Genomic DNA, 10,271 nt, shown 5'->3' with positions numbered 1-10,271 from the left:
TGCAGACCATACTTTGCACACCCAAGCAGACACACAAACAACATTGCCACAAACTAAAAACACAAACACTCCATTGTTCTGTCCAGAGTCACTTGTCACCCTTCCTGTAACCTCTAGCACACATATACATCTTTCCTTGTCCATTAAATAAAGAAGCTTGAGGCATTAAAAAAAGTGTCTTTGCTAAGATGAAACAGAGACCAAATACCCACATAAACACAAAATCAGTTCAGTCCCAGGCTGGTACCAGAGGGTGGGGCTTCTGCTGGTCTGATCCCCCTCCACCACATTTAGAAAAAAAGGGTGAGTGTGTGTGAGACACCGAGGGGGCCGGGGGACGGCCAGGAAGCTCAGAAACAGGATCTACACATTTCTTGTGTGAGACAGAGAGAAAAAAAGCTGACTTATAAAATTTGACTGATGACGAAGAGCAGGAAAATGTGATGGTGTGAAAGTTCAGGCAGTGCTGGAAACTTTCAGAGGATTAGTAAAACTGAGGAGGAAGGGAGGACGCACATAAAAGAACTCCACACCGACTCACTGTCTCTGTTCAGGGATCGCAGCACGAGAGGTAAGCTCAGCAAAACAGCACGCTGGCCTACTTTGTTCCTTTATTTGACTTTTTCTTTTTTTAAAACTTTTATTTACTTAAGACTTAAGATGTGTCCAGTATATTTCTGAGGTAAATGTAACAGGAAACAAACAAGATAAAGAAGTCGGTGACAGTAATGTGGAATAAGATATAATGTTAGTTTTTCTTCTTGTTATTTTTTAAATATTAAATTTATAATACGTTGTATAGTCATGTGTTTTCATGTGTAAAACAATTAGCTTTTTAATATGTCATTATTATAAGAGTTACGTTTTGAATTACATGACAAAGTGTATTTTTTATGTCATGTCAGCTACGGTGTTCATCAAAACATGCTAAATAAAACATGCATGGCCTTCTGCAGCTCTGCTCCTACGCTCTTTTCACAGAACATAATGTTCTGAGCCTTTAATTATCGAAGGGAGAAAAACATCTAAGGAATTACTGGTGAACTGGAAATGGTTTAACCATTATATTACAACACAGATCATTTCAGGCTGTCCCAGTGACGAAATGACAGTGGGTTTGGGTTGGACTGAGAGGATAAAGTCTGCCAGAGATGACACATAGTTTAGGAATTAAATGAGGTATTATGTTAGTATGGCTAGAAATCATGTAAACGTTATAAAATTGTAATAGCAGTGGAAACAATGACTTCACCCTCACAGCAGGAATCTAGTACCACCTCTCCAACCTTTTAATGAAAACAGAAAAAATGTGTTAAAATGTGAGCAGCTGGGACGGACCAGCATGGATTTTATGACCTCCTGCTTTTGATGAAAAAAAAAGAAAAGAAGGAAGTTAAGAAATCTGATGCCTTTGAGTTCATTTGAAGGATATTTTATTTTGTCTTTACAAAGTTCCTTCCTGAAAGACACTCTTGTTGCAAACTAATACATCTCATCTACTGAGAAGCAACTCAGGCTTGCCAGCCCTCAGTTGCAGGACTGTGAATTTGGTGAATTTGTGTGGAGAAGCAGGTCATGATGCTGGCAAGGTTTTGTTCCAGGAGCCGTCTGTGCCTCTACAAACAGTGAGAACGGCTCAGCTTCCAAACTTGTGCAGGCAGTCTGGCATGCTGAGAAGCAGACAAAACACTGAATTTCATTTTGCTAACAAATATTCAGTGTTCACTTTCAAAAAATTTTGCAAAACAAATTATTCAGGCATGAGTGGTTCAAAATTACTGCTTAACATAAATGCTGCATACACGGTTTTGCTGCCAGAGGCCTGCCAAGCATTTAGCAGTCAGTTCTGTTGGTGGGCAGTGCTCCTAGCTACGGGCAACATTGGATTAATTTATGCAAATGTCGGCTTCCTGGACGAAACACAAACTCAGAGGCTACACCATGAAGACACTGTTACTAATTAGAGCTGCATTCAGTAGAACTTTCCTATCATTGTGATGGTTCTGGGAGCAGAGAATCCCAATCTGACATGGAGAGGAGATAAATAAATCCTTTTCTTTACTGCCCTGTAAGCAAAAAGGTTTTGCAATAATAAATCAAATTTCAGAGTAGGTCCAGTGGCGTTAACACACCAGAAATGCAACAATGTCCATTTTCCCTCATGAATATCCAAAGTGGAGCAGTTCAGTTACTTTCGTAAGCAAAAATAACAGCGTTTGTTTAATGAGCGCTTGCTGGCCTTCCACATAAAGCAAAATCCCCACAGGTTGTACACAATCTTAATGTATCCAGACTTCTTTTTCTTAAATATGGCAACAAACATGGCTCACACTGATTTGTTTAGTGACTTTGGCATGTAACCAATCAACATATGTTTCTTCTATTTTAGGGCAATAATGGAGCTGCCAACGACACTTCCTGTACTCCTACTTCTCATGGCCCTCAGTGTTGTCTGGGCGTGTCCGGATGGATGCCAATGTAGAGGAAGCACAGTCCAATGCGTTGGCCTGTCAAACTTCCCCATGCCGCTGCCGTCATCTGCCACCAAACTCTATTTTTCAAAATGCAGTTTTAACTCTCTGGAGCCAGAACACATGACGAATTCGTTGGATTTGTTGCTAATTAAAGAATCTCTTTTGAGGGAAGTGCGCCCTGGCACGTTTAATTCAACACCACATATCGGGTCCTTAACATTAACTGGTACCCAACTGCAGGATCTGCCAGAAGCCTTGTTGAAAAATCTGCAGAAACTTGAGGCTTTGACACTAAGCATCAACAACCTCTTAGTACTTCGGCCTCAGTGGTTTTCCCTGTTGACCGAGCTTAGAAGACTTGACCTTAGTAGGAATCTTTTCACTGCAGTACCTGTGGAAACTTTTCATCCACTGAAACAGTTGAGCTACCTTTCCCTTTCTGGTAACAAAGTCAGCCAGCTATCTAGAGAAACCTTTAAGGGTCTTTCTCAGATCATAACTTTACGCCTTAATAGAAACATGCTACAGGAGCTTCAAGTTGGTACTTTGGATGACCTTGTAAACCTGGGAGAGCTGTCACTACAAGACAACCAAATCACTCACCTCCACCGTGACCTGTTCTCCAAGACTCCAAAACTCCAGAAGCTGTTTCTCTCCAACAACAAGATCACATCTCTCCCAGAAGGGATCTTCCTAAACGTGCCAAATCTTTCCCAGATCTCCCTGTATGAAAACCAGCTGGAGACTCTGGGGCCAAGGGTGTTTGGGCCCACGGCCCTTAAGGAGCTGTGGCTGTATGACAACAAGCTGAGTCGTGTGGAAAATGACACGTTCAGGAACCTGACTCAGTTACGCCTCCTGGTCCTCAGTCGTAACCGGATTAGTTATGTATCCACCAGTGCATTTAGAGGATTGGAACAGCTGGGAGAGGTATCTCTGCACACCAATCTGATCACGACCCTGCAAGCTGGGACTTTCCAGGTGCTACCAAGACTGGTCAACATTTCTCTGGAAAACAACTTCATCAAATCCCTCCCACGTGGTTTCCTCCAGGGTCTGACCCACCTGGGACAGATAGACCTGCGAAACAATTCCCTCCCTAACCTACCACAGGAGAGTTTAGACGCCCTTACTGCATCAGAGGAAGTACTCCTCCAGCAAAATCCCTGGAGGTGTGACAAGGATATTCTGCCACTTAGGGACTGGTTGAAGCAGCACCCATCAAAGACCAACCAAAGCCTTGTGGTCTGTGACGCTCCTTCCAGTCTGAATGGCGAGATGATTGCTTTGCTGGCAGATGAGAACTTGGTATCTCTCAGCTCTACTCAGGAGCCCGTGCTGACCTCAACAGAGAAGAGGAGGAGGCCACATACACCTCCAGCCAAAAGAAGCACTCCCTCACCAGCTGTCAAGACGACCCCCACCTCAGAGTATGAAAAGGTAACCAGGAGTGGACAAGGGAATACTGGAAGCATTTCTCGTGATATTTCAATCACCCTAATTGTCATCGCAGTAGTGTGCACTGTCATCATCAGCACTGTAATTATCAGCTGTATTTGCTGGAGGAGAAATAAGAGTGGCACGGGGAATATAGGCCGCAGGAGTACGAACTCTGTGCTGTAGACTGCAATTCAAACAAAGCACACGAAGAACTTTTAGAGGGCGACTTTGGAGAGTTGGTAATTGAGCCTGAAAGGCACCAGAGAGTTCATTACCTTTCAGTTTTATTCATCAGATTTACCCCTCAGTGTGTCTTCCTGACTGTGCATCTTTGAGGAAAGAGATGCCATCTTAAATACTAACTGTAACAACAAATGCCTTAACAACTTTTGGCCAACCTGGACATATTTGTGAATGTAAACTGAAACATGCTTCGCCTGTTGAGTTAACCACCCAACGACTGTTTTTCATTAACAATTGTTGCAGCTTGACGGCTGATTTTGTGCTAACAACCCAACATTTAGCAAATAGTTGAACTTCTTTGCAAAAGCGTTACAATATACATACAAAAGATGTAATATGGAGTTCACTAGGGGCAGGGATAGCTCAGTAGGTAGAGTGGTGGCCCCATGATCGGAAGGTCGGGGGTTCGATTCCCCTGAACAGCTACCCTGAGGTACCCCTGAGCAAGGTACCGTCCCTACACACTGCTCCCCGGGTGCCCAGTGGCTGCCCACTGCTTCACTGAGTGAATGGGTTAAATGCAGAGAGGGATTTTCCCCACGGGGACCAATAAAGTACACTTTCTTCTTCTTCTTCTACTATACTATACATCACGCTTCAATAGCCTGAATAAATGCAACACTTCTAGTGAGAGCATGTGCACGCTCTCTTATTTACTGAGCTTCACCATTCATACTAGGTTTGACAAGTCTGACATTATTTATATAAATATATACATTGTTTCATATTTGAATTCTTGTGAAAATGATTTTAAACACGTGAAAGTTTTCAGCATGACACTGACATAGTGGGTTGTACATTTAATAAAACGTAACAAAAACAACAACCCAGGAGTACTAATTTTTTTTCCGTCCATCCATTCACTTCCGCTTATCCTTTTTCAGGGTCGTGGGGGGCGCTGGAGCCTATCCCAGCTGGAATTGAACTCAGGACCTTCTTGCTGTGTGGCAACAGTGCTAACCACCGTGCCACCGTGCCGCCCACTAATTTTTTTTAATTCATTTATTTTAATATGGTAAAATTAAAAGAAACAAGGCAAGCCTCACGCTTCAATCACATAAATCCATACATAATAGCCAAGTACAGAGTGTCAGCATGAGTACCATTGTCAAGGTCCGGCTGTGTGGGAGGCAGGATGTGGACCCAAACAGAGGACTTAGAAAACAATAAGTAAACTTAAAATCTAACTGTAATGCTGACTATCCACAGAAATAACAAAAGAGCAAAAACTTCTCCAGGGCAAGAACTGGAAATCAGAGTACAGGTATATAAGGACAACACGTGTCAGAATCAGAATCAGAATACTTTATTGATCCCTGGGGGAAATTATTTTTGTTACAGTGCTCCATTATAAGCCAACATTAAGACAAGACAGACAATACACTAAGTAAGAATAGTACAATATATACATATATATATATACATACATACATACATACATACATACATAAGTCACTCATAAATAAATAGCTGAACAAGAAACATGTGTAGTTATAGCAGCAAACAGCAAACAAACAGCAAACAAACAGCGTGTCAGGGAGACACGCTGCTATGAGGGAAGACACAGCAAAGAACAGAGGGAGACTCAGACGATAAAAACCAACCAGGTAATGTAAGAGATGGAAAACAAATTAAACTAAGAAGTCCAAAACACAATACCCTGGGTTAAACACCCAGTTACATCTACTATCCTCTTGGTAAAATCCATTCTACATCCACAGTACCTTCCATTACACTGCCATCTAATGGAAAACAGTCACGATAAAGTCTGAAATACTTTAGCTGGAATCCAAAAGTTCCACCTGAAGCTTGCCTATGATTACAAATTGGAAGCAACAAATTCATCAAAAACGATGTTGTGCATTTTTTCGTGCTGTTCCAGTGAGGAAGTAAAAAACCAAAATAACAAACACATGTGCGTTTTAACTGGCCTGAAATATTGTGTTAAGCATGTGTTAAACATTAATCACACAGCTATGTATGACGTTAAAGAAAAACTCCACAATCTTGAATGCACTCTGTAGACGTGTGCAGTAACTAAAAAACTGATGCCTTGCTCTTATCTCGGGCTGCAGAAGTGTGCTGCGCCACGCCTCAGATGCAACAGACTTACAGCCTGTTGGAGCCTCAGTAATAATTACCTAACTCGCATGTGTCTCGTTTTTGCTGGAGCTTCATCCTCCAAAAGAAATAACCTGGTAGGTACCCTTTTCTTTGATATTTGACTAGGTTTAAAAAAAAAAGATTTTCCAGAGAAATTGCAGGTCTGAATTTGATGCATTAAAAACAAATCATGCTAAATTACAAACCAAAATGTAATTCTTGAAAATTTTGCATGAGGGTAAAAATATTTTTTTCTTTTTCTAGTGAATAAAAATGTCCAGAGGCGAGATCATCGTTTTCTTTCTACTTTTCATGCCTGACTTTTCACTGGCTGAAACCCAACCATGTGAAAAGGCGACTGACTGCCCCAAAGAGAACCAGGCAGTTTTTAGCTCAGCTACAGAAATCCCACGCTCTCTCAGACCCAAAGTGACAGAAGTCTTTTTTTTGGTTAGCCATATTACAACAATACCAAAAGGAGCCTTTGCTGAAAACCCACAGCTTGAAAAGGTGGAGTTCATAAACAGTAACATATCATCCATCGAGCTGGGAGCGTTCGAGGGACTGAAAAACCTGAAAAATATTGAGGTCTCTGGCAGCAAATTAACGTCACTCCCAGTAGGAGTCTTTAACGACCTCAGCAACATGGAGGAACTCATACTCAAATCTAACAAGCTTCAAAGACTTGATAAAGGTTTGTTTGAAGGCCTTAAAAAACTAAGACACCTCCTGTTGAATTTGAATGAGATTAAGTTGATTGAAGATGAGACATTTGACGGTCTTGACAACCTTTTAATGCTCCATTTGGGTAAAAACAATCTCTCTGCTGTGTCAACTCACTGGTTCTCCAACCTAAACAAGCTGGAGGCATTCCGACTTTATGAGAATCAGCTGACCACCATTCCTGAAGACTTGTTTCAGAATTTACCAAACTTAAAGGAAATCAGCTTGCATGGAAACCAGATAGAAGAATTGCCTCCCAATCTGTTCCCTCATAAAAACAAACTGACTAAACTGTTGCTGGACAATAATCTTCTAACTACTTTTCCTGAGGGGTATTTTGTTGGCTTCCCTCAGCTTAAAACACTGACCCTGAAGAACAACAGGCTGAAAAGTTTGCCACCAGTGCTGTTTGGAGAAATGCCCAAATTGACCGAATTAAGCCTCCAGCAAAACAATCTCTCCAGTCTCCCTAAAGGAGTTTTTGGCCCTCTGAAGAAAATCAGGAAGCTGGACCTGTCGAAGAATAAATTCGTCACCTTGTCCCCTGAATACTTTGAAGGCCCAGAAAAGCTCACAGAACTGAATCTACAGAACAACATGATAGAGTCACTGGATGAAGATCTGTTTGAAAAGCTACAATCACTAGCCACTCTCAAGCTTGCTCACAACAACCTCCAGACGCTTCCTGGAGATATTTTTGACCCATTAGGAAAGCTCAGGAAGCTTGACCTCAGTAACAACCCGTGGCTCTGCGACTGTAACCTGAAAGCCTTCCACAGCTGGGTGACCGGAAATGCTGCAAAGCTCACGTCTCCTCCACTCTGTGAGTGTCCCGAAGATTTGAAAGGGACGAAAATGCCCTCATTAACACAGGATCAGCTGATTTGCCCAGCACTTCCACCCACGACTACCACAACAACTACACCCACAACTACACCCACGACCACCCCAACCACAACTACACCCATGACAACTACACCCACGACAACACTTCCACCCACGACTACCACAACAACTACACCCACAACTACACCCACGACCACCCCAACCACAACTACACCCACGACAACAACTACACCCACGACAACACTTCCACCCACGACTACCACAACAACTACACCCACAACTACACCCACGACAACACTTCCACCCACGACTACCACAACAACTACACCCACAACTACACCCACGACCACCCCAACCACAACTACGACAACAACTACACCCACAACCACCCCAACCACAACTACACCCATGACAACAACTACACCCACGACAACACTTCCACCCACGACTACCACAACAACTACACCCACAACTACACCCACAACAACACTTCCACCCACGACCACCACAACAACTACACCCACAACTACACCCACGACAACAACTACACCCACGACCACCCCAACCACAACTACACCCATGACAACAACTACACCCACGACCACCCCAACCACAACTACACCCACGACCACCACAACTACACCCACAACCACCCCAACCACAACTACACCCACAACCACCCCAACCACAACTACACCCATGACAACAACTACAGCCACGACCACCCCAACCACAACTACACCTACAACCACCCCAACCACAACCACACCCACAACCACCACTACATCCCTGACTACGACAACTACACCCACAACCACCCCAGTAACAACTGCACCCACGACTACCACAACAACTACAACCACCCCAACCACAACTGCAACCACAACCACCCCGACTACAATTGCAACCACCACTACTCTGACCACGACTGCACCCACAACAACATCTACACCCACAACCACCCCAACAACAAGTACAACCACAACTACTACAACAACTACATCTCCTCCACCCACTCCAGTGATCTTCTCCTGTCTGAACGTGACAACCTCAGAGCAGCAGCAAGCTTACTTTGTTCCTCAAGACAGCACAAAAGTTCAGCAGTGCAAAACTCATCTGAAGGTTTACATTGTTATTCTGGTGGTAGAGATTATCTGCACATTGGCTCTGGCTAAGTTCACCATTTCACTTTATCACCTACTCCAGCGCAGTGAGAGGTTGTACCACAAAGTGAAACTCACCCGCTTCTCCTACAAGAGGGAAGTCATCCTACGGCCTCTGCGAGAGGCAGAGACCCGAGGACTTTGAATTTTCTGAGGTGCTGCTAGAGATCAGAGTTTAATCATCCGAAAGATCACCAGGATGGCAAATAGGCCAGAAGCAATCATACAACTTACCACAACATCCTTAAAGCTGTAATAATTCATCTTAAATGATTTGTGAGCAGTGGAGCGATAAGATGAAGAAAGAATAAGAAGTAAGAATGATGCATACACATGCATTAGGTTTTGTATCCCTTGCTCAAATGTAATGTTTCTGGATGTTTTCTCTGTTTTTGCTTAAAAATATATGCAAAAGATATTAGTTTTTTGTTTTTTTATGTCAAATATAATAAAATGTACATAATTAAAAAAGACGTTTCTGAAACTAGTCATTACTGAGATTTCCTTTAACACATTCTTACAGCAAGGGGGTGGCAGAGATCCATAAGATCTCACTCACATTCACCAAAAACAAAAAACAAGAGGTGCTAAGAATAGGACCAGTTCTGCAAATTAGAGACACTGTAACAGGTAAGAGAAGTGCTCACTAACACAGATTTGGACAGATTTGTGAACAATATTTGAGAGTCATGGGTCTTTCAATTTTAAATCATGCTTTTTATTTGTTCTTGTTTCTAATGTCTCTGTAAAGCACTTTGAATCACCTTGTTGTTGAATTGTGCTATACAAATAAACTTGCCTTGCCTTTGTGCATGTAGAAAATGTTTCAGATCTTTAAAAAATGGGAGCAAAAGTGTTGCGTTTATATTTTTGTTCAGTGTAGTTCACTGCCACACAAAAGCAAATTCTCCCAACATGTTGAAATTGGGCTTGGTCTTCCCACACTCTGCCACCATTGCTACAAGCGATGAAGCGCCTTGAGGCGACTTTTGTTGTGATTTGGCGCTATATAAATAAAATTGAATTGAATTGAATTGTAACCTCACTACTCAACAAAGTGATCCATGTGATCCCTGTACTGACTCCTTCCCACCTCTGACAAATCCCACAGCTGCAGAATTGTCCAAGAATAATTTTTTTACAGATCACACCGCTGTGAGTGAAATCAGGAGTGTACAGGGTGAAGAGAAAAGGCGAGAGTACGGTCACCTGTGGTGCTCCTGTGCTGTGACTGACACACACACACACACACACACACACACACACACACACTGTAGTA

The 10,271-nt window shown here is 42.6% G+C and overlaps 2 protein-coding genes across 2 annotated transcripts; both read left to right on the top strand.

The window, feature by feature from the left end:
- The first annotated feature begins 310 nt into the window (after positions 1-310).
- Positions 311-4,249, top strand: lrrc15 (leucine rich repeat containing 15). The gene is made up of 2 exons (XM_085264824.1): positions 311-571; positions 2,390-4,249. Exon 2 carries the CDS (start codon positions 2,397-2,399, stop codon positions 4,095-4,097), a length of 1,701 nt encoding a protein of 566 aa, XP_085120950.1. The 5' UTR covers positions 311-571; positions 2,390-2,396; the 3' UTR covers positions 4,098-4,249.
- Positions 4,250-4,252: 3 nt separating this feature from the next.
- LOC146546273 (uncharacterized) lies at positions 4,253-9,785 on the top strand. The gene is made up of 2 exons (XM_085264821.1): positions 4,253-6,355; positions 6,525-9,785. The coding sequence occupies exon 2, from the start codon at positions 6,534-6,536 to the stop codon at positions 9,135-9,137; it is 2,604 nt and encodes an 867-aa protein (XP_085120947.1). The 5' UTR covers positions 4,253-6,355; positions 6,525-6,533; the 3' UTR covers positions 9,138-9,785.
- The last annotated feature ends 486 nt before the right edge of the window (positions 9,786-10,271 follow it).

This window comes from Mchenga conophoros, linkage group LG23 (assembly GCF_057382185.1).
Source record: "Mchenga conophoros isolate Kocher_MC1m ecotype Shallow Benthic linkage group LG23, M_conophoros_male_GT1.1, whole genome shotgun sequence".
NCBI classification, from domain to species: domain Eukaryota; kingdom Metazoa; phylum Chordata; class Actinopteri; order Cichliformes; family Cichlidae; genus Mchenga; species Mchenga conophoros.
The sequence above is the reverse complement of the archived record's forward strand: the minus strand, read 5'-3'. Positions and strand labels throughout refer to the sequence as shown.

Bases quoted from the DNA above. Each gene is read 5' to 3' on its own strand.
- lrrc15 (XM_085264824.1), top strand. From the start codon at position 2,397: ATGGAGCTGCCAACGACACTTCCTGTACTCCTACTTCTCATGGCCCTC.
- LOC146546273 (XM_085264821.1), top strand. From the start codon at position 6,534: ATGTCCAGAGGCGAGATCATCGTTTTCTTTCTACTTTTCATGCCTGAC.